Consider the following 23,628-nt stretch of genomic DNA (forward strand, 5'->3'; position numbering starts at 1 on the left):
GCTACAGTGCTGGAGAAAACGAAGCCAAAGAAAGCATCATTTGAAATATACAGCATTTTATTTTCAAACATGTATCCTTTGTTATTTGTGTTTAATTTCACCATCCAAATAAATTAAATGAAAACCGATCGTGACCAACACGCATCCCTCCGTCCCTGCGTCCCATCCGACTGACCTGGAGGCCACCCGGAAGTACTTCTGCATGAAGTAGCAGGCGACGGCCAGCGGCAGGAGGGCGATGAGAAAGACGGGGGTCACGTAGGAGATGACGCCCAGAGCGGACAAGCACAGCAGGGTGGAGCGGGAGAGGCACTCCAGGGTGGTGGGGATGTGCTGGTCAATTGTGTTTGTGTCTGTGGAAAACCTGTTGAGGATGCTGCCGAGCGGAGTCGTCTCAAACAGCCTGCAGGGACAAACGCGTTAAACTCAGTCTGTGATTTACGCTTTCATTTCCCCAGAATACGTTCAGCCTCATAGTCTTTGGGACCATAATAATACTTTAGAGATTTCAACATGTCCACAAAATGAAAGATGTGCTGTGCGGTCAGCTAGATAATTTCATTATTTAATGTGAAAGTGATGTGTTGATTTAGCTGTGTATGTGAGTGTAGATACAGTACACGTTTATCCGCATGTGAGCGTCTCATGTCGGTAAGGTCCCCCGTGTTCTTTTTTAAAAGCAAAGCAGATGGTGCTTTGCAGCTCTGAGTAATGGGGCGAAAAGAGAAGCTCTTAGCGTTGTTCCTCTGCTTAAATGATCGCTTTCAGCAAACACACGTTATCAGCACACTCACGTCTCTCCCGAACACAACCAGGCAGAGCTGCAGAACACACACACACACACACACACACACACACACACACACACACACACACACACACACACACACACACACACACACACACACACACACACACACACACACACACACACACACACACGCTGAGCGTCCAACCTCATGGGTGCCAGGATGATCTTGTTGAGCAGGTCGTGGTGCAGCTCTTTGGCCACTTTGAGGCCGGTCCACTCCACAGCCACGGAGGAGGCCAGACACAGGACGATGCCCAGGCAGCACAGCACGCTGAACACGGACAGATACCACGAGTGACAAGTCTGCAGAGGGGGGAGGAGAGGGGGCGGCTTGGTTACAACCGGGTCGAAACAGAGGCCAGCGACGCTTTAAAACATCTCATCTGGCAACATTTCAACTTTTTGTGAAGAGACGCTGTTCTCTGTTTTCCCCTCAATTTGACACCTGCGTCGTCTGTGATTTCGCTCAGTTTGAATCAGACCTTTCTAGTATTTTTTTCTGCAAATCTACATGCAGATGTGCTCTGGACACACAGTATCCAACGTCCGTCTCTCTCATCATTCACACAGGAATATAAAGTAAAAAAATAGTAAAAAAACTGTATAGAACATTTAACCAGAAAGTCCAATATCATTTTGATTCACTGTTTTGAATCAAATATTTATTTTCTTTCTTTACATACTATATACATTTTTTGATATTCTTCAGTACAGTTCATTTGTTTTTCTCACCCTCAGACTGCCTGAAGCAATGTACATTGAAAATGTTGAAAATGTTTAATCTTACTTAAGCAAAACACATTGCCAAGAAGAAGGGCGATAAATGTTCAAATAACGGCACACACTTTCCGACAGTCACACAACTGTGTGAAGAACAATAAAAATAGATTGTGAGCGAGAAGTTTAAACCGCACACAAGCCGATCGGGCCTCTCAGGTCATCCGGCAGAGGTCTACTCTCTGTACCCAGTTAGATCCGGGTCTGGAGAGGGTCCCTGCAGGGGGGGTTCACACTGCTAGACACCATATTCACGGGTGTGGCCTTCTTTGTTAAGCTGGCACTCAGTATTACGCGCCCCTCTCACTTGAGGCTACGCCCACGTAGCCACATCAGGACCAAAAGAAGGAAAATATAAAAATCTGTAACTCAAAAATATCAGATAAAATATATTTAAGTGAAGAATGAAAATAAACATTTTATGCAAAACAATTCAAGAACTGAACTATATTTGACCCGGAAATACTTTTCATTCGCTATATTTTAAATAATCTAAACCAAAACTTCCCAGTTCAATGTTTTCAAATGATCAAAACCTTTGGCCTGGATTTGGCTCCATAAAAGTTAGTGTAGCTGGAGGGTGAAGATCTCGTTGTGTCGAGCTTCAGTAATATCTCTCCTCCTCTCATAGCTGTCCGGCAGCAACCTGCCAGTTACTTTGGCTTCTGTAGGACTGTGCGAAATGTGACTTGGCGTTACAATTCACAGGAGCGACACGCGCAGACACAAATATATCCGGAACATGAGAAGTTGCCAACAGCTGGCGCGTGACCCCGACGTGTGAATGAAGCAGCTTAACCTTCGCCTGTGCTGTGATTGTGTTTGCTCCTCTGAATGGTTTTCAGAGTCTATTGGGGAGAAGGTTGCTGACATAACAGGAGCTTTAAACTGAATAGAGGGGAACGTTTGAATTGGGGACAGATTACATAATGAACCGGGAAGGACACACTTCCCGGTTCAGCCGCTCACCTTGACAATGGTACAATTGCGAGCCGTCGCTGCGATCTTGGCCGCAATGACGTTGGACGTCCAATGCGCCAGCCAGTAGTCGATGGCGACCATGAGGGTGTGTTTGAGGAGCTGGGACAGCAGGAGCACGGTGAGCAGGAGGACCCCGGCGGACGACAGGTAGGTGCCGCAGGAGTGCCAGGGGATGGTGGCGCGGTGTCGCATGACCTGCGACAGGTTTTCGCCGTCCTCGCTCTCCACGGATTCCTCTGGGATTAAGACAGAGGTGAGTTCAAATGTTTTTTGAAAGTGAGTTTGATTTATTCTGATTTCTTTCTTTATTCTAGATGGAATACGTGAATGTGTATGTTGGCCTTACAACACTAACGTCTGCATTTAACTCCTCTGCTTTGACTCACTGCTCACGTGATCTCTGACCTTTCGGACGTTTCTCCTACTCGTCCGAACCCTCCTGCTAAATGTTTCATTATCTCTGTTTTCAGTGTCTGTTGAGCACATTTCTCAGATTTACTAGCACTTAGCATTTAATACCACAGGACTGGAGGAGAAGAGGAGGGAAGAGAAAGAGGGCCAAAGGAGAGGAGCAACCACAGAGAATCTAAAGACTACGACATCCACGACCATGTTCTTACGGAACAAGCAAAATGCTCATTCGCACGAATGGCATCTTCTTCAGGGGCGAAGGCACAGCCACGACACCGGCTGGGTCTGAGGAGTTCCTTTGCAACCTACTGCCTCCTCCCAACCTGCCATGTAACTTCATGCAGCAAGCTTTGGGGCAAGAAGCTTCACATGGGAGTCCACCAGCCGATGGAAAAAATGGGGGAGTACGAGAAGAAAAGAAACGGAGAGGAAGACCAGCAGGGTCGAACAGACGACAGCGACCAGCATCTACTGGGCAATCATGCTGCCATTAGGTGGGTATAACAAAGCAGAGGTGAAAGAAATATGGGGGAAAAGAAAATGATACATGGTGAGATTCTAAAATGGGGGGGGAGGAAGGAAGGAAGGGTGGGGGAGCTGACATAGCTGCGGGTTGCTTGCAGGGTCACAATTGTCACAGACTTCTTCCTTTTTTTTTTCTTTTTTCAGCCACACCTGCTCCATTGAACAAGAAAGCTGAAGGCATCTCACAAGTCACCTCAGGGGCTCCACCGGCACGCGGGAGACAACACAGAACACAGATAAAGAGGACAGCCACTGCACCTTAGCACCATCCACCACAGCTGCACATTCAAACAGCAGAGACACACACAGATAAAGGATCAGATTTAGAGTTTAGCCACATCAGGGGCCTGCGGGCGGGCAGCGGGGGGGGGGGGGGGGGGAGGGGGGGTCATATCTGGTTGCTGCTAAAAGTCCAAAGAGAAGCCAAGTCATGAGACGCCAGACTCAGCAGAAAGTCTTGAGCATTTGATACCCATGTCCTGTTTTCTTTTGCATGGACAGGATATAATGAATAAAGGACAGGGGACACACGGGGGATTCGGAACCATTGAAATGATTGCAGCGAGTGTTACATTAAACATAAGCTGTTCTGCCCAATTTTTAGTGTAACATAAGAGGTGCTGCTACAAATAACCGAGGAAGGGAAATGATACTCCGCCATTATCATTATTATTATTATCAGCACAGACCCACATGAATTATAATCAGACTGAAGGACTAACTGCAGTCAAACAGACGTAAAATCAAGCTTTTCTTTCACCTTCCTCGTCCTCTTCGGTCCTGGCGACATCTCTGGAGTACATGGCCCTCCGGAGGTTTTTCCTCTCCAGATCGGTCATACTCGCCGCCTCGGTCTCCTGGAGCACAAACAAAAGGAGAAGCTCGTCCCTCTCTCCACAAAACCAAAAGACATGCAGGCAATCAAAGGTGGTCATTTTAAGCAGCCGCCAACGGTCAGATCAGCGTCAGCATTTGGTCAGTAATTGATTACCGTCTCAAACTCCTGGTCTTGTCTGTGCATCAGGGTCTTCCAATGCTCAAACAGCTCAGGCTCCGACTTCTGGATGTTTTTCAGAGTCCCTTCTGTCTGGATAGTGCCATCTTTCATGGCAATGATCTAATAACAAAAAACACATACACAAACAGAAACAAGAGCAAATGCAATCTTTAGCGTTATAGCCGACATTAACAATCTATTTTTATTCTCTTTCTGAGATGAAGGGTCTGCATCCCAGATGTAACGTTTACGTCACCAATGAAATGACAACATTTAATATGGAGAATCCATAATCATTTTGTGCGACTATTGCAAAGAAAATATACAATTTGGTTAATTAAGATACACACACACACACAGGTCTTACCCAGTCTGCTTGTGGTAAATACTGAAGTTTGTGTGTTACCAAAACCACTGTCCTTTTCTCCTCTCTCAGGAGCTTGAGAATACCATCTTGCATCAGATGGTCACTCAGGTGGATGTCTAAGGCAGAGAATGGATCATCCTAAAAGAACGGCACAAACAGATAAACAGCTGCGTCAGAAAAGGTTTTTCTCTGTAAAACATCAATGACTGGGAATAAAACTCCTAATTATTCAGTTTATTATTAAAGATCTCTGATTATTTGTGTTGAAGGTGGTCTGACTGACTACTACCATTATTCTACTCTTTACATTTCATGGACGCTATTGTCATCAAAGTGACTATTAATAACCACGTTGCATCGGGCTGAGCTTAAGAGAACGTATTGCTATTTTTGTCACGTAGGAGGCATCAGAAATAGCATCACATCCGAGTCGTCGGACCGCGATGTTTCACTGTGAATACAGATCGAGATCTGAGAGCCTCTTTTGATCGAAGGTGAAGTGTGAGAGGACACCAGACTCACCAGAAATACCACGTTGGTCTGTTGGTACAGGGCTCTGGCCACGCTGATGCGCTGTTTCTGTCCCCCTGACAGGATGATACCCTGCACCAGAGGGCAGACAACTTTATTACAAGATTCACAACAAAGAGATTGGATTACATCCATTAATGCGTGTGGCAGCGGCCCCCAGAGTGACAAAGGAGATCGCAGCTTATTTCCCGTATCACTGGTGCATGACGAAATCCAACATGACAGTGGTCAGCCCAGCTCCCTGCACACTCACACCAAGTCCTGTTTCCACAGCGACGACAACAAATGATGCTGCAACACAGTGGGAGCTCCGGCGAGATCTGGACTCTTCGGTTTTCAATTTTTGGAGCTTTAGAATGAAAAGACGGATGAAGGCACGCTAAGGAAATCATGAACTTTACTGACCCGCTCACCGATCTCTGTCTGGTCGCCCTGTGGGAGGATGTCGATGTCCGGCTGAAGGGAGCAGGCTTCAATGACAGCATCGTACCTGGCAGGCGGAGAGCGAATACAAATGAGCCCTAATACTAATGCTGATACCAGCCAGAAGGACATGGGCCTGCTCAATATTAACCTCGAGACAGGAAATCAATCAATAGAAAAATCGGCCTCTGTGGTGGGACTTCAAAGTGTCGAAGTGAGCAGCCACTGCTTCAACGGACACGGAGAGACCGGGAATAATCCACGGCTGCTTCAGTCCTTCGTTCAGATTTAAGTGAATCGCTCGCTGTTCTTTCCAATGTCTCGGCATCTCCGTATCATCCATCTGGATCGGCGCACAAGGTCTTGAAATTGTAGTTGACGGGAAGCCGACCCTTGGTTGTTCAAGAAAGCTTGACAGTTCTGTTATTTCTATTTCACGGGCCAGAATACGTTGATTAATATGAATGAATGAGATGTTTCCTCATCAGCTGTATAAAAGGATATTGTAAGACAGCATTTAAGTCAAAAATTTGCACTGTAAAAGGACAAGTTAGCTGTAAAATGCCATGTTAAGACTGCGGGCCAGACTGGCAGCTCTGTACTTAGTATAGTGTTTTGATCTGAATAACATGAGCATAAAAACAGGCTAAAGGGTGACAATGTTGCTAGTGTCTAGAAGCAGCTGAGTTGAAATTGTTTGCATGCTAAAAAATTGGACAACTAAGCTTTTTCACTAAAAAATAAAGTGTAATATTTAAAAAACTGACCCAAGCTATAAACATGGTTACATATATATTATATTTATATAGGTACCTCCCAAGCGGGATGAAATAGCAGGTAAACACTGGTTTAATTCATGAGATGTGATTCCTGTTCAGCCATCAGCCGTCAATGGCAGCAACTCTGTTTGACCTGAATGGAACAAAAACTACTAGTATTATTGGTAAAGAAAAACGATGTGTGTAGAGAAAGAAAAAGGCGGTCGGGTAAACGGCTCCACAATAACAAACCAAAGCGCTCCATTAGATTTGTGTTATGAAAACAGTCCATTGGAACCAAGCGACTGACCTTCCAGAGAGGCCATTTGTTGAGAGGAGGAAAATTGTGAGCGTGGTTAATTGTGTTTGAGTGTGAGTCATTAAAAGAGAACGTGTGTGTGTTTTCGATTGTGCTCACGCATGTGAAAAACAGCATATGTCGTTGAACCAGGAGTGAGTGAAACTAGGAAAACTCTATTCAACCAAAAGACAAGTTCACCCAAGACAAATCCTGTTGTCTCAGAGTCAAAACTGCTTATTTGTGAAGGCACACTTTGTTGAGCGCGTTGACTTAATCACGCATCACACACGTCCAATTCAACGTCGTGGCCTCGGGGAGCGGGAAGGTTATTGGATGTATTTTGTCTCGACGGCTGGCGCTGACATAACATTAATTACTGTGTTAACAACTCTGAATGTCAAAGTAGTTGACTGCAGCACATCCACAAGCATTTCTACTGTTTACACAGGTTTGAAAAAGCTGTAGGACAAATCGACAAACTACACTACAAGTTTTCAGATCAAATAAAAATGTTTACTCCTTTTTTGCACTTAATCACACTCATTTGTGTGTAATTAACAGAAATCATATTTGTATTTAACAGGGAACTGGATGTAATATTGTAACTGTGATGTATTGGGAATAGCAGGGACACTCCACACCAGCAGGGGGGTGCGAGGAAATCGTATATAGTAGATGTATGCATGAAGAAATAAACTTGTGTAGAACGGTAACTAAATGTGTTCGGTCGTCTTTCAACATGGTCTTTCATACTGTTGCGATATAGTTAACTAGGGAAAGTCATTACAGTAACCCGGCTCCGCAGGCAACGTCCTGATTTACCAGTAAAGTTTATATACATTTTTATGATGGACAAATGCATGCTCGTTCAGTGAGAGCGTTGCCAATGGAGTCCTTCATCTCTTTATTGTTAATTCTGTCAAAAATCATCAAGTGCTAAAAGAAGGAGCTCTGAGTAAGTCCCATCTGTTTGCATTACTTGAAATGTGAAACACGTTGTCATTAACATAACGGCACCAACCTTCACTACAGCCTTTTTAAAGCCACTTGTTAGGCGGCGTGTGAGACCGTACCTGGGTTGGATCATGGGCATCTCGAAGGTGATGTTCTCCACCAGCGTCGCATTCAACAGCCAAGGCTTCTGGGAGGCGTAGCCCACGGCACCTCTCTTCCTGCCAGAGGTTTTCAAACACACGAACGAGTGCCGCTCAATCAACCATCTGTTCTTCATGCGACTTCTGAATGAGTTTTTCTGTTTCGAACAATGATTAATAAAAGTCCTCAGCCTCAGAATCTGGAAGTCGGTGCATGCAGCTGAGGGTTGGCAGGGTAGATACGTGAGCAGAATACATTGTTCTCTGTTATTGTCAGTGGATTTCTAGAAAGGCACGAGGACTGCTGTTCTGCTCTGCTGATTATGGTGGTTATGGTCTCCACGGTGACCCGTCTGCTGTTGTCTAAACTCACCTGATTTCTCCGTCACCTGCTGCATCTCTGTCATTCAGACTACAGAGAAAAGAAGTCACACAAAACACTAAATAAGCAACACTGTTCCCTCTAAAACAAACAGGTGATTGACGTCCCCTTTGTCAGGAAATGATTAACAGATAACAAACAAACCATATACTCGTTCCTCACTATGGCAATCATTGCTCAGCACGCCAAACACGAACCGGCCTTAAACCGCCGTATATGAGCACATCTATCATTGGCGGTGATCTTATCCCCCCCCCACACACACACACCCCCCTCCCTAAAAATAAGGCCACCGGCCCCTTTGCAATTTCTCCTTGCTGGAAGTTGGTGATATGCAAATCGGCATAAACGCGTTAGGTCTCTGGAGGCGTTTCAGTTCTCAGAGGCTCGGGTTCCTCGGGCTGTGATTAGTACGTCAACACGAGGCCTGTTCAAGCTGTTCGCTTGTATAACTGTAAAAGGCCACATGGATCCCACTGTGTTTGTGTGTGTGTGCGTGCGCGTGTGTGTGTGTAATTGTGAAAAAAAAAGAACGTCATGTCAAGTATGAACAATAACTCCCCGAAAGTCTATCATGGTAAACTAACAACCCCCATTAGCGTTATCCGAACCAGTGGTTAGCATGAAGCTCTTTGAGGCATTTACAGCACTCAGCCTGCTGTTGTTTATGTGCAGCAGAGTTAAATGTCCCTCCTCCCGTCAAAAATAGTCCACTTGGAAAATGTTGGGTAATTCAGTGCGGCCCATAATTTGTAATCAACACGCGCTGACTCGTATCCTCAGATGTTCAGGCTGGTTTGAAATAGTCTTTTAAGGCACAACGAAAAGCACATGATGGCACTGATTGTTTTAACCTACCTTTCATCTCCCTCAGACTCCAGGTTCGGCAGGCTGCAAAGAAAGAAAATACATGAATGGAAGTGTCCATAACAATTCTGTCCCTGTTCCAACTGAAACGTATTAAATGTACAGTTAAAACTTTACTCGGGGGATACTTGTGTAGTCTGGTTATGTAAATAAAAATGTGCAGTGAAACTCTTAACTCTTTAGAATGTACTGTTTTAAGTGTGCACACATACAGTACACACACACACACATGCACATAATCATCAAGCTAGAGACTGGTAGCATCTAAAACAAAAGTCTGATGGGCTTCCTTGAGCTTTATACATGCTCAGTTGAAACTGTGGAGTATTTTTAGGTTCAGCCGACGCCTCTCCTGTCCTGAGAAGGTGACTCTCGGGAGAAGCGAGCGCTGGTTTGCACCAGTGAACTGCAGCCGCTTTGATGCGACAGCTGTAAGCAAGAGAATTTAAAAATAATCTCGTCAAATATCAAATTTCCTTTTTTTTTAGCGGGGTTCACATTCCCTCGATTATCAAGGGTAAAAAAATGTCAAACAACCAAATGAAAGTACCAGTACAAGGAAAATGACCTCATAGCCTAACGGCCTTGGAAAAACACTGCAGACTGATCGTCTTTCCTGAAGCACTTTCATCTCAGACTGAAGTCGTGAGGGCTGTTCCCCCCCTCATGTCATCAACACCCCAAAGTTACATTAGAGGAGACTTCATGGAGGGCGCCGCACAACACAGTTGCAATCAGCAGACAAAATCCTCAAAGTCAGACTGAGGAGCGTCACAAAACGTCTTCAATCAACTCAAACCCCCATTTAAAACCCATAATGACGCCTGGGAGTAATGGTGCATGTTCATTGTGGTGACCGCGCCTTATAATTATTATAATTCATTTTATTCTCTTAATGAAAGGCTCTTTCCTCACTCCCTGTTTTCTTTTCAGCTACAAACATTATACTTTGGGTTCAAGCACTTATTGTTTCACACTCTTATCTCGGGGCAGCGGGTGAGCCCCCCGGGTTTGGGGGGTCCTATAGATCTGGCTGCGCTTGGTGACTGTAAACCAAACTGTAAACAAGGAATCCGACCTGCGTGTCTTTGACTGGCCACTGAGGCTAAGCTATAAATAGTTAACCACTTTAAATGCAGAGAAGTCCCGGAGACGCGCTGCAGAGCTCCGTGCCGTATATGGAGTGGGCCATGGGCGCCGTGGCTGGTTGGGAACAGGTGGATTAGGGATGGTGGCAGGGTTTAGATGTTGGTCAAATGCATCAAATCTGTGCACAATTCCCACTGCTGTGGAAGATCACGTGATACGTGCCAAGAAACTACGGTTTGCCTAATTACTTCATTATACGCGTGGGTGTTGGCCTCAGGCCGGCTCCTCTCCGACCAATTAGTGTTAATTGTTAACGGGCCCCCTGTTGGGACGGCCTCATTACCCATGTCATCACTTTGTTTACCAACAACTGCATTTTTTGTTTGGCGGAAAGTTGTTGCCACAGTCCTGTTGTGTGAATACGTACGTTAGTCCTCAAAGGTATTTGGTAAGTAGCCACAACATTTATTTTTACTGTTATAGGAGGATTGGTTGTCCGTCCACATTATTTCCTCCCTCGCAGCTCTTGTCCCTGCAAACTTAAACATTGTCTTCGGTTCCTTTTATTAAAACCGTCTGTCTCAATCTCAGTGACGGATCTGCGCTTGTTAAACTAATATATATACACGAGGCGGTGGCCATGAATGTGGGGAGTTTACACACACATCTATGTGATTATTGATGCAGTTTAGTGCTTTCAGGCACACGCTGCGCTCATTCGTCTTATCGCCCTTTGCTCTGGGCCTTTCTTATCTCGGTGGTCTGCATCCGCTGGGTTTTTCTTCGGTTGCAAATACGCTTCCAAATATTAATTTTGCGTCCACAAATCATCACTCAGTTGAAAATACAGCACAACAGCAACACCGACAAACGTGGCAGAAACAGTGTTTGAATGCCTCAGGAGGGCAAATTCTAGTGACATTAGTTTATTGCCGGGTCCGTTAGAAGGGACCCGACGGGGAGCACAATCCATCCTAATGTCAGTGGGGCATCTGGACGGAAGGATTTGTGCGAGCGTGACTGCTGGGGATACCGCGACAATCAAGTATAGGGAAACTGGACTATGTTGACAAACAGAAGCCGATATCCTGAGGAGTCGATGAGATGCTCAGATCGAGGTTAACGACTCCCAACATGCATCGGCTGGGATCAGATAAGAGGAGCCTGGTTGCACCTGAGCTTCCTGATCCATTGGGTTTACTTCCTATGAAACTCGCTATTCACCATCTATGACAACATCGATTTACAATACTCGGTTAGAGTAACGTGGCAAAAGCCATCGAAACAAATTAGTTTAAAGGTGAATTTATATAATCAAATAGTTTGTTGTTACAGACAGTCAGAAGCAGTTCCTGTGTCCCCAAACTTAACTGCACTATATGTTTAATAAAAGAGCAAAGCTACAAAAAACAGCAACACCTGGAAATGTGCAAAACTGAAAAGTGTCACATTAACTGAACTAAATAAAAAAGAGGCTGGATGGGGGAAAAAAAGATTTTAAAAAATGTAGGTGACCTTTTAAGAATATTATATAAATATAAAAATGCTCTCAACTCAGACGCAGAGATTTCCTGCTTGATACAAGAGGTCGAATAGAAAGGAGTCCTTATGTTTAGAGAATCAAATGGAGATTTAGCACTTTAGTCCAAAGTGACTTACAGTGATTTTCGAAATAAAGGGATTTTGTTTTTCAGGGAAACAGGAGGTGTGTAGTTAGCGTGCTGTTGTGTTGGTGTCCTGTGTTTTAAAGGGGTTTCTTGGCTGCAGCCACAGCAAGTCTGTTGGGATGTTTCTGCATCTGCTTCCGACTAATTTTGGGTCTGTGGTGCGTGAACAAATCCTCCTGTTTCTCTACACTCTATCCACCAAAAGCTGCAATATCAGCTCATTTCACTGACCCACAAATCCATGTATGTTATATTGCCGTGACAAAGCGAGAGGTCTGATTGTGATGTTAATTGCTTTTTACATTACATTTAGCAGACGCTTTTATCCAAAACGACTTACATTACACTTTAAACCCATGGCTTTTTCACATTTTGCCCAGGGAGCAATTAGGGGTTAGGTGTCAACTTCAACTCGAGACATGGGGCAGCCGGGCTTTGCCTTGTCCAGGGCACAGGATTTATTGTTTGCAGAAAAGGAATAACAAGGGCGGAATAAAAGCTCCCCAATTGTACCGGGATGTTGAAGAAATATAAGCAAGATTTTCCTCACAGGCTGAGAATAAGGAAAAGAAAGAAAACATTTGACATGATATCAGTGGCGGTATGTTTCAGAAGCAATTTTCTTTCAATGAAGCAGTTCCCTGAGGGGAAATGTATGTTACTACTTTATAATTAAATGTATTAATATGTCAGGATGATATGCCTTTACCCATTAAAAGATACATTTCATAGAGTCTAATTGAACCGTTTAGGCTCAGAAATGGATGCACTTCACAATACTAGATGATTAGGATGAACAAACACCAGAGTCATGGTCCTGCGCCCATCTACAAACCCTGCGTTTAAGGGATGGTCCACAGGGGACAGTTTTTCCCCATTAAACTCAGCTCAATCATTTAAGCCTAAAGGGGATTGAACGGTTTCCCCTGAAGCACCCGAGCTGATTGACACAGACAGAGACCAGTGAACCTGTAACTAACCTGTTCCAGGCGACGACTCCCGATACTCTCTGCATTTCCCCCAGTGCTGCCAGCAACAGGGACGACTTTCCACAACCCACCTGGCCCACAATCATAGTGAGCTTGCCTGCAAGGTTTTAATAGCCAGAGAGTAAGGTGGCAGATGCAGACTGCACACGGAAAGAGGTAAAGAGGGGATTTCAGGAGGCAGATTGTACATCAGAACCGCCCGACACTTACCAAAAGGAATCTTGATGTCCACATTAGAGAGTGTTGGCGGTCCATCCGTCCAGGTGAAATAGCCGCTGGTTATCTGAGGAGAGCAAAGCGCAGACTCATGCAGACGTCAAGCTGAGCTTCACTCAGCCTTTAGAAACATTAAACATCTTCTTTTTCTTTGCTGCATTTTTCTGTGTATTGATCTTTTTCTTCCTGCGTCTCCACAGGATGGTGTCTGACCCCAGGCTCCCTTTAAATTTTAAAAACAAAGTTTAAATGTTCCTAACTGCCCCTCTAACTGCCACATCTGAGCAGAGGACATGTGGTGGAGGACGACACCTTGTCCATTCGTCTTTCTCACCTTGAAACAGATGTCTTGGTCCATGTCCTGGTAGGGTCCGTCACCCTCGTGGTCCCCCGGAGAGTTGTAGTTTTTCCAGTCGTCCCTCGGGGGATGCTTCCGGTTTACCACCTTCAAGGGCTGAAGGTGTTGAGCCAACGAGGAGGAGGAGGAGGAGGATGAAGGGAGAGGTTTAGAGGAAGGCTAGGGGAAGGCCGTGCAACACCAGACACAAAGGAAGACAATAAGATGGAGGAAGAAAACACCATTCACAGTGAGAGGCCTGCACACGGCAGCAGGGGAGCGCAAGAAACACATTTTGTCCCGCTTCATCGCTTAATTGAATCCGACCCATAATAGATGAGTTTCCATGTACTCACCACGGCCTGGTATCTATTCTGGTTGTGATTGCTGGAGCCAGAGGTTAATGTCACGCGGGGATCTTGTTCATCTCCAATCTCATCGCTCGAGAAAAACTCGCTGAGCTTCTGAACACTGCGGGGTTGATGGAGAGAAATCAAGTTAATCAATCAATGGAATAAATCTGTAGAATATGTTCAAGACACACTGATGAGTCCTACTTTATTGAACCAGCAGACAGACAGAAGCAACATAGACTTTAGAATATGCTCACTTACATTCAACGATAACCAGCACGCTTTCACTCTCTCGCACTGTTTGTATTACAGTCACATATCTCCACATCTGCAGGGTCAAACCATTCATCTTCTGCTTCAGTACCTAAATGAGAGCAAATGCTTCCCTGATAAAGCCCATTTAAATCTAATTATTAAATCTGTCAGATCTGACTCATTTCCACCCCTCGACCCTTGTATGTATCATCATTTCCCATAAATGAAGACAGTCAGCGTAGAGCAGAGAACACAGCCGAGACATCAGTGTGTGCGAAGCAGCATCAACAGCAAGGTGGGAATGACACAAGAAAACTTTAAACTGACTTTGCATTTATCATATTGGCTTTTCTTTTTGTTGACATTTTCCAATGTTGAGGATAAACGGTTTTCTTTCATTCCTGGTGTCTGACAAAGTGTGTCAGATCACACATCCTCAAAAATAGACATCCCGAAGGATCTGAGGCAGCTTCCACAATAAAAAAAAGTACAGCCCCTCTTGTTCAGACAAGGTGGTTACAGCAGCACGGCCTCACAATATGTGATGCTGGTTCCATCGCCCCCCCGCTCACTGCAGCACTGCCCTGCGGTCACTGTCTATCCGATAAGCTGGAGCTGACTCTATTCAAAGGGACACGCTTCTCAGAGTTCAGCTTCATCGACCTCATGAGGCGTCCTGAGAGGACAGACAATTCATCTATATCTCCAGCTGAATCGTGCGATCACACGCGTGTAAGCGTGCATGCTTGCGTGTGCCTGTCTAATGATTGAACCAGAATCAAGCGTGTTGGTTTGTCAAAACCTTTAGTTCAGGGAGCTAAAGACAGGTTAGGGTTGGACATCGGTTCTGGGAACCTCAAAAATCGTTTGAATCTTTCAATCGATTTCTTAATGTTTTTGTTAATGTGCTTTCTTTTACCTTTATGTTTTAATGGTTTTAAGGGAAGTCGGTTATGGCTCAACTCTTGCTGTGAATCACACTTTCTCAAAACACCCTTGATTGCCTGTTTTATCTCCCGTGTCGTGTCCTTGACGACCTGCTGAAAATCAAATCTTTGTTTCCCATTTCAACGTCTCATTTTCCATGAAAAGGGAATAGATGAATTATGTTGCACACGTATGCTCTCGCAGCTCAGGCGAAATGTTTTTCCCTTCAATATTAATATTAATTTTCTTATGGTACAAAGCAGACAATACTTTTTGCCTTTTCTGAACAACCACCATTTGTTGAGAGTTTGTCCGTAACTCCAAAGGAATTTTCACTTTAACAAAAAGCTCATCCAACGATGACTGCAACAAAATGCAGTTTGTTGCTTTTCAATTATCTGTTTATTGTGTTTCTGTTTGCCGTTAAAAACTCCTTACCTTAAGTATTTTCAAACATTACATAACAAAAATGGAATGGAATTTGTATTTTCTATTTCATCTATTCTCTATTGAACTGTGTTGTTCATACTTTTAAAGAGAAAATCTGCACAAAGATGACAAATTTGATCTTGTCCTCCTACTGTAAAAATCCCAATACAGATTCTCACCTAACAAGAGCCTTCACGGTGGAGCGCACGACGCTGGAGAGCAGGAAGAGGGGGGTGACGAGGATGTGAAAGAGGGACAGAGAGGCAAAGGCCACAGCTGGGGAAAGATCGGCGTCCTCGGAGATCTGAACGTGAACCACAAACGTCTGCAGGATGAGGGAAAGGACACAATTTAGTTTAGTCTTTTACATCCTTGAACTGCTCGACTGGCTGACAGACGCTGAAGGTTCCCGAGCGAAGGTGGAACCCAAGCAAATAAAAACAGAGCTTATTCTCCGGCTGTCAAAATCTCACAGTTTTCCTGTGAAAACCTTTCGGAGCCCGAATCGCTGGTCTGCGTCTCTTGTGGTCAATCACCTCTCTACTTGGTATCTGTCGGCCTTTTCTACTTTGTCATGACACAAGTCTACAACTATGACCTCTGTGAATACAGATACCACATACTGTGAAATGTCCTTAGAAACGGTGTCTTCTTTGGCATAAATACATGTTGTGAAGATAACCAGAATGAATAATGAACTCACGGTCAAGACGGCTGCGATTGGAATGGCTGCGTTCATGAAAACTGAAAGCAGAAAAGAAGCAGAGAGGAAGATGTCAAGGCTTTGACATTAATAAAGTTCTTCTATTTCTACATTTTCACAAACCCACAGATATTCTGGTGAAATGTGCTCAATTATAACTTATAGCACGTAGGAGGAAAAAGTCAAACATCCTTGACCTAATCAGCAATTTATTAGAATTCTTTTGAAAACAAAGTAAGCAGCCTCACAAATACGTGACCTGCGTGTCTTGATAGATTCGTACTGCCCATTATTTTTCTGTGAACCGCTGTCATTGTTATAGTTATTGAATTATAAAGTTATTAAATAATCTCCCTTTCGCCTTAAAGGTGATCTATTACTGCCATGACATTTTTATGTTCCTCTCCTTCATAGGCGAGGAAATAGTGATCGCTCACTCTTCTTCAATATGCAGCTATTGATTTTAGATTGTAACACAGTATATTAATCATCATGCAGCCTGCAGCAACCGTTCACCTGGACGTAATAAGACATTGCATGACTTTATTGTACCGTAAATGAGAAATGAATGGAAGTACAATAATCCGTGCTAGCCATGCCTCAAACACCAATTCACTTCACACATACATATGTGTTGAATTACAGGCGTTGACTTCAACTAAGCTGGAACTACAATAGTAACGCAACAGGCAAGTAAAAAGCGATGCGCATCCCTAGAATTTTCCTTTTTCTGAGGAAATGTTTTGCACACGCCTCTCGCAAAGCTCAAATGTAAGTCCATATAGGAGGGAACAAAGTGCTTTACTGGATATGCATGTGTAGAAAGCAAAGGCCTTCAGGTTGGTGAGCTCTTTGCCTCGCGTCCCCTCCACACTGTCACAGAAGATGCGTTCCCACGCATACAGCTTCAGCAGCTTGATGCCTCGCAGCAGCTCGTTGGTCTTCTTTAGCCGTTCACTGGAATATTCCTGTAAGGGGGCGAAGGAAGACATTTATCAAACAAACCATGATTTGAAACGTCTCGAGGTTCATCAAGAATTCAAAGCTTTGGATTAAACATAAAAAGACCACAAAAGTTTACATTATGATTCAACATGTGAATAAATGGTTGGTAACCAGACACTTGGTTGAAACTAACCACTTTCTTCAGTTGCTTGATGATGTACGAGAATGGGAGGTTTATAAAGTTAACTTGACTTCAACCCGTTGGAACCGAAACCGGAGTTTATTTTGACTTTCATTCATCTTTGAGGAAAATACAAATTCACAAAAGACGTTTGGCGGAGCACGAATGTGAAAGTGCATATAGGTCACGGTAATGAGAAACAGGTGTGTGTAGACGAGAGCCCTTTCTGATCGTTGTCTCAACCTTATTTCCTAGCATCTTATTTTATTGTATCCTGTATTTTGTTGTCGAGAGAGCGCGACTGGCAAGCTCTGATTTATTGATATAAAAAGTCACGACACAATATATTCTAACATAACAGTATGATGCTACTTCAGCAGCTCTGTGAGGCCTCAATCATCATCGTTATATTCCAGCGATTTGTTTTCCAGGATGGGCAGTATAAAGATGTCTGATGTAATAAACTGATGATGATAATAAAAGCATTAATAGTAGTATTTAGTATTATTGAGACGTTTTAGTCTGCATGCCGAACCAAATGACACCGTCGTTTTTAACTGCTAGCTTTAATCATACGCCATGTGTGATCATAACGGTCACACTCAATGCGTCTCTGTGGAAGCGCCTGTAGAAATCCTCACCAGGGTGCTCTTCTGTGTCTGGGACAGTTTGGTGGCCACAAAGTATTGTACTGGAGCTAACACAGCGATGACTGTTGCCCCGATCAAGGCACTGATTCCCAGGAGGTAGTAGAGCAGGATCACTCCTACGACGATCTGAGAGAAACAGAGAGACAACATATCATTTAACCTTGCGGAGGAATACAAATTTCCAGAAAGGCAGTTAAACAACGTTGCCCACTGACTATTTAAATAAACTGCGTTATTCATAAATGCATGTTTACAAGGGATATCTCCATACAGGAGGTATTTCTGTCCTCGGCTCCTTTCTGGCCCACATCACGCTGAGCACACCCGGGGTTGCAGGAATCCCCAGGACACGCGGGGCCGGATGGAGACGGATGTGACATTTTCACAGTCGCACACCCCTCCGTCATCCGTCACAGTGTAACGTGTGCCACCGGCGACGTGGTGCGCGGCGGGACAAACACTGCGGCGTGTGATTTGATTAGCGTTTTTTCAATTATTAAAGGTTTTTCTTTAGTGCCTTTTAAGTACTGTCTGTAGTCTGTAACCAGACCACCAACCCGCACACAGTTTCTGTGAGAGATATAAAAAGCTTCATGCTGGATAAGGTGGACAGCATTGTCGTTCCCTCCAATTCAACAAAATTTCGATACTACTTAACTTACAAAGAAAATGTGCTTTTGTAAATTTCTGATCAGCAAATCACATTTAATAAATGTGCAGTGAAATGAAATACTCCCAAATATACATTCCCAGTAAGCTGCCAAAGCTGCAATTATTATTGTTGTTGTTTTGAGTTTGAGGCAGCTACTGTATGTCCTGGCATGGATACATTAACACGCAGCGGAAGCGTCAGCCGTCTTCTACTCCGCTTATCCTGAGAGGGTCGCGAAGGGGCCACAGTCACTGGGCGAGAGACAAACACTCTTGACTGGTCGCCAGTCAATCACAGAGGCCGAGACACGGAGACAATGAACCACTCACTCTGACATTCACACACCTACGGGCAAATTGGAGCTACCCATCAACCCCGCGGGTTTTTGGACTGTGGGAGGAAGCCAGAGGACCCACAGAATCACAGAATTCAAATGTGCCAACGAGTTTTTTTAAATTTGTATGGCATGAAAGATGCCAGAGGGAAGAAAAAGAACCTGCTAAACGTGACGGAAAGGAATTTTCATGATTGACTATAATGTTTGGATTCAACGGTACCTTCTCTTAGGGACTTCATAGTATATGAATAACAACACGAATTACACAGTACTGTCATGACTAACACAACCCATTCGTAGCAGAGCATTAGTGTCGTGGTCACAAGCTTTAAATTGACTGCACACATTTACAGGGAATCTTTTCCCACAGGGGACATAACACCTGATGCTCCTCTCGGCCTTCACATCTCTATTTACAATCCTTTTATTCCCCCAGCATGAACATAAGGCCTCCTTATCCCTATGAACCATGAGCCTGATGAGAAAGGACAACGCTGTGGACAATGAGAAACGCAACTTCAAAGTCAACTCAAACACAACTGTGCAATAACATACAAGGAAGGAGCAATGCAATAATGCAGGCAGCTTGATGGCAACGACAAAACAAAATGACACATTGTGTAACTTGATTCATAGATTGTGGCGTAGCTACGGATCTAACAAGCGTAGCTGACGGCCCTCACAGAGATATCACATGACTAAGCTACTTAAATAGAGTAGAAAAACGTGTGTCCTACCTGAACTGGCATGGCCCACAGGTTAGGGCACAGGAAAAAGAACCACATGAGCTGGTTTGTATCTATGGCAACCAGGTTACATATCTGAGCAACGGTTAACTCGCCCATGGAGATGTTGGAGGTGCACAGACGCATGATCTTGTTGTAGATCTTCGTCTGGTGAGAAGATCACAGGAGCCACATTCACGTCCGTGTGGACAAACAGTAGAAGCTTAACAATATGTTTTGGCTGTAGGTGGAACATTTCCTGTACCTGTATGGCACCGCGCAGGTTGATGCCCGTTTCAATGGCCACGTAGTAGGACGCTTGGAGAAAGGTCCTCTGCAGGAGCAGGGCGAAGAAGAGGAGCACAGCAAGCACATATGCGTTCTCGAGAAATTCCTTGGAGGAAATGAAATATATTCCCAGCAACTTCATCTGGAAACAAGGACAGGTAGGAAGAGGAAGAGGAGACAGACAGTATTTATCATTTTAGGACAGACTTGAGCCCCAGCAAGGTCAATCACACAAGATGAACCTACACAGGATTGGATTCCGGTCATGAATCGTCGACTGATATCGCTCCTGCCAAACCCTCCCAAGGTCGAGGGATACACCATTCGTTTAAAATGTATTTAGATTACACAGCAGGCTACAACGTTGCATATGAAGCCCAGCTACTTGAAGTGGATAGAATAACATATATCTGAGAATATATCTATGACCTTATCCCACAGCGTTGCGTCACGATTGCATGCATTGCTGTAAGGTTTTTTTCCCCTCACCGGCTGCTGAATAGTGCGGTTGTCCTTGCTGATGTGGTGGACGATGCCGGAGATGCAGAGGGGCCCGGCGAAGCCCAACAAGTCAGCCAGGAAGCGGAATGTGATGCTGAGGATGAGAGGTCGGCCGAATGCTTTCCTCAACGCCTGCCAGATCAACTTTGGTCCCTGGGCGGGGGGGAATAAAAAGAAAGGGGGTCAGAGGAGGAAACTTATCAGCATGGTGATTGAATATAATTGGGGGAAATGAACATCATACAGAGAATAGGTCATCATGTCAATATATGTCATGTCAGCTTATCGGCAGTGACTGAATGACAATTTTGTCTATTACTTTGAAGAATTTGGATTGATCATTATCCATCCGAACATTCATCTTGTTACATTCGCGTGATGACGCAGGCTGCTGTTGAAGATATGTGATACACAAGAATTTTTTCTGTGGAGCTGTAATTGCTGCACAAGAGGAAAAAAAGCATCAACGTTGGACAATGCAGCTTTTCTACCAGAGCCAGAGAGGTCTCTGAGTATAAAAGATGATCCCATTATCTCGAGGGTCACTCCACCACGGCAACAGAAACCTGGAAAATGAGGTCACGTTGGGGGGGGCCCCCCGTCCTGCAAGGTGCTGCATCATGGGATGCGGTGATTAAGGGTGATTGTGGTTACAGCGAGGATCAGAATCAGTTAGTGGAAACAGACAGACGTTTCTCAAATGAAAAGTCGTTAAAAATTACTGGAAGAGCCACTGCTCTGAATAAATCTGACATTTATAATGTCCAAAATAGATCAAATTCACAACAAGACAACAGCAAGATTCAGCTAGTCATGATCAGAGGAAAACATCTGGTGGCCGTCACTGTGCAGTAAACACTCCCAGAACATTTCGGGGATGTTTGTGCACGTCTGTGAGAGCTTGACTGATTCATTGACAGAACTGTGAGAACAGACGTGACCGACAGCATGAACCTCAGCCTTCACACAGAACCTGTGTCCCTGTGCATGTGTCACACACACACACACGCCAACACACACACACACACACACACTCAAACACACACGCCAACACACGCACACACACATCCTTTCTTTCTACCTTGGGTTCAAACAAGAAGGAAGGAGGACATTTCTTCTCACACGTGCAGAGTGATTCTAGCTTCCCATGGAGCGCAGAGCTTTCACCCCCGCAGGGGTCGAGATGTCGCCTCGTTCACAGTAGAATGATCAGCCGTCTCTGGGCCGTTTTCTGAAATGCCCCCCCTCCTCCCTGCCTCTCTGCCTCCCTTCCCCCACCTCTCCACTGGGACCTCTCAGTCTCTCCCATCCCTCGCTTCTGCCGGAAGGAAAGTGGGTGGCGTTCACATCGGACGCAAATGCGTCAGTGACGAGTCTCTGTGACCTTCTAAACACTGGAAAACAACGACCTGTGCAGGAGGCCTCCTCACCTCTGACACAAAGCCAGGAAGAGAGGAAAGAAGGAGAAATGACAGGCAACGTCAAAGAAGAGGACATTCAAAAAGGTTTAAATGTTATATTAATGGGAGGAAGTTCTGTTTAATTCTTTTTTTCCCCAACTATTTCATTTTGGAACAATATAAATACTCTTCATTTATAAATGCGTGTTGACATTTGAAAACGTTTTAATGCCTTTTTCAGTGGGTTGCATTGCATAATTTTTGCCGAAAGTGACATTGATTTTGTTCCATTTCACCAAAGCAGCAAACAGCAATCCTCCATCCACTTTCTATACCGGCTTAGAGTCATACGGATTCCAGCACGCAATGGACACGAGAATCAATCAGATGTTTTCCACTTCACTGAATCTGCACGGCTCCTGACTGCAAAAGGAGACCCGACATGAAAAAGTAAAGTTAATACACTTGGCACCAAATTGCCCTGAGCCAAGTCAGAACCTTATGAAGCAGAAATATTTCGCACGGGAGGTTTTTAATATTCGGTTGACGCTACGTACATGTAAAAATAAAAATAATTACGTTCCTCACCGTATGAAGCCAAACACTACCAAAAGCATACATAGAAAAGTCTAAACCTCTCTGACACAAGACGTTTCACAAAATTGAGGTAATAAGCAGACAGAAAGAATAAGCTTGAGAATGTGTGCGTGTCTGAAGGCAGTGGGACATCTCAGTGTTTACACTGTTTGACTAATCACCTCTGTGACATCCGAATACATGTTGATGGTCCCAGTTAAGCCAGGAATGAGTCATCGCAGGACAGACGTCTTTACTGAGACACGAAATCTTATTCCCAGATCACCTCGTGCACGTGTCAAGGCTGACAAACCAACCAGATTCAACATAACAAACACAAGCTTTACTAAGGCAGTTAAACTAACAAAAGTGAAGTGGTGGGACCATAAAGAGCCAAACAAACTGGACTCCAAGCTCTTACATATTAATACCTAGTCCCCCTTGCACCATTGGGGGGGATACAGCTGTGATTATTTATTCCTCTCTATTCAAGAGATGCTTTTGATTTCCTCCACATCATTTAGAAGACCTCAGATCTTAAATATAACACATCTCCCTCGCAGATTTGCAGAAGATGTCAAATTCCGGCCAATATTCAGGGTAAACACTGCATTAACTCATGTAGCGTTTACGGGATCAGTTGGCGCATCGACCTTTTGGTCGTCGAAGGCCTTCCGCAGCTTTATGTAGTTGGTGAGAGCTCTCATGGCGATGGGCAGTTTGCCGATGACCTTGAGGTCGATGGGCCGCCTGTGAGCGGCGGTGATGAAGGTGTTCATCCACCAGTAGGTGGCTTTAGAAAACAGGTTGACGAAGGGCTGCAGGAAACGAACACCCAGGTCCTGGAGGTCCTCAGGGGGCTTCACCTCTGTGGGTTCGGCGTAACACATGTAGCGCTGTGAAGATCAAAGGAAGAACAGAAAGATACGCTATTGGTACAAAAACATGCATTGATTTGATAATAATGATGATTTCCTGCATAGAGATGCAACACAATAGATACGATAGATAAAACACATTTTAGAGGAAAACCGTAACCAGAGGAAATATAAACACACCTAGAATCAACAAAAGTTATCATTATAGTAAATGGCCAGATCCTTTCCGCTTTATGAAAGTGACCATAACTGCCTCTGACGTCCGACTTTGACGAGGTTCAAAGGTGTATCAGTGTCACAACAAA

The 23,628-nt window shown here is 44.4% G+C and overlaps 1 protein-coding gene and 1 long non-coding RNA gene across 7 annotated transcripts in view; one reads left to right on the plus strand and one right to left on the minus strand.

The window, feature by feature from the left end:
- LOC120808796 (ATP-binding cassette sub-family C member 8) overlaps nucleotides 1-23,628 on the minus strand; it is a 37,020-nt gene that overhangs the window by 6,205 nt on the left and 7,187 nt on the right. Inside the window, exons 6-29 of one of the 6 annotated variants that reach the window (XM_078082799.1) lie at nucleotides 23,099-23,341; nucleotides 20,458-20,622; nucleotides 19,946-20,110; nucleotides 19,693-19,848; nucleotides 17,958-18,092; nucleotides 16,996-17,158; nucleotides 16,191-16,231; nucleotides 15,667-15,812; nucleotides 13,880-13,994; nucleotides 13,521-13,640; nucleotides 13,181-13,253; nucleotides 12,962-13,067; nucleotides 9,217-9,249; nucleotides 8,350-8,388; nucleotides 7,956-8,054; nucleotides 5,806-5,890; nucleotides 5,392-5,472; nucleotides 4,870-5,007; nucleotides 4,497-4,622; nucleotides 4,266-4,362; nucleotides 3,656-3,706; nucleotides 2,558-2,805; nucleotides 957-1,114; nucleotides 176-403 (exon numbers count right to left, since the gene is read on the minus strand). In XM_078082799.1, coding sequence (XP_077938925.1) covers nucleotides 176-403; nucleotides 957-1,114; nucleotides 2,558-2,805; nucleotides 3,656-3,706; nucleotides 4,266-4,362; nucleotides 4,497-4,622; nucleotides 4,870-5,007; nucleotides 5,392-5,472; nucleotides 5,806-5,890; nucleotides 7,956-8,054; nucleotides 8,350-8,388; nucleotides 9,217-9,249; nucleotides 12,962-13,067; nucleotides 13,181-13,253; nucleotides 13,521-13,640; nucleotides 13,880-13,994; nucleotides 15,667-15,812; nucleotides 16,191-16,231; nucleotides 16,996-17,158; nucleotides 17,958-18,092; nucleotides 19,693-19,848; nucleotides 19,946-20,110; nucleotides 20,458-20,622; nucleotides 23,099-23,341 — 3,011 coding nt within the window. Of the gene's footprint in view, nucleotides 1-175; nucleotides 404-956; nucleotides 1,115-2,557; nucleotides 2,806-3,655; nucleotides 3,707-4,265; nucleotides 4,363-4,496; nucleotides 4,623-4,869; nucleotides 5,008-5,391; nucleotides 5,473-5,805; nucleotides 5,891-7,955; nucleotides 8,055-8,349; nucleotides 8,389-9,216; nucleotides 9,250-12,961; nucleotides 13,068-13,180; nucleotides 13,254-13,520; nucleotides 13,704-13,879; nucleotides 13,995-15,666; nucleotides 15,813-16,190; nucleotides 16,232-16,995; nucleotides 17,159-17,957; nucleotides 18,093-19,692; nucleotides 19,849-19,945; nucleotides 20,111-20,457; nucleotides 20,623-23,098; nucleotides 23,342-23,628 lie in introns of all 6 variants that reach the window. The other 5 variants (XM_040161969.2, XM_040161974.2, XM_078082800.1 and 2 more) reach the window with 5 other exon arrangements.
- On the plus strand, nucleotides 4,920-5,591 carry LOC120808802 (uncharacterized). Its single transcript, XR_005710008.2, has 3 exons — nucleotides 4,920-5,050; nucleotides 5,271-5,363; nucleotides 5,464-5,591. It is a non-coding gene; the product is annotated as an uncharacterized LOC120808802 (long non-coding RNA).

This window comes from Gasterosteus aculeatus, chromosome X (assembly GCF_964276395.1).
Source record: "Gasterosteus aculeatus chromosome X, fGasAcu3.hap1.1, whole genome shotgun sequence".
NCBI lineage: Eukaryota > Metazoa > Chordata > Actinopteri > Perciformes > Gasterosteidae > Gasterosteus > Gasterosteus aculeatus.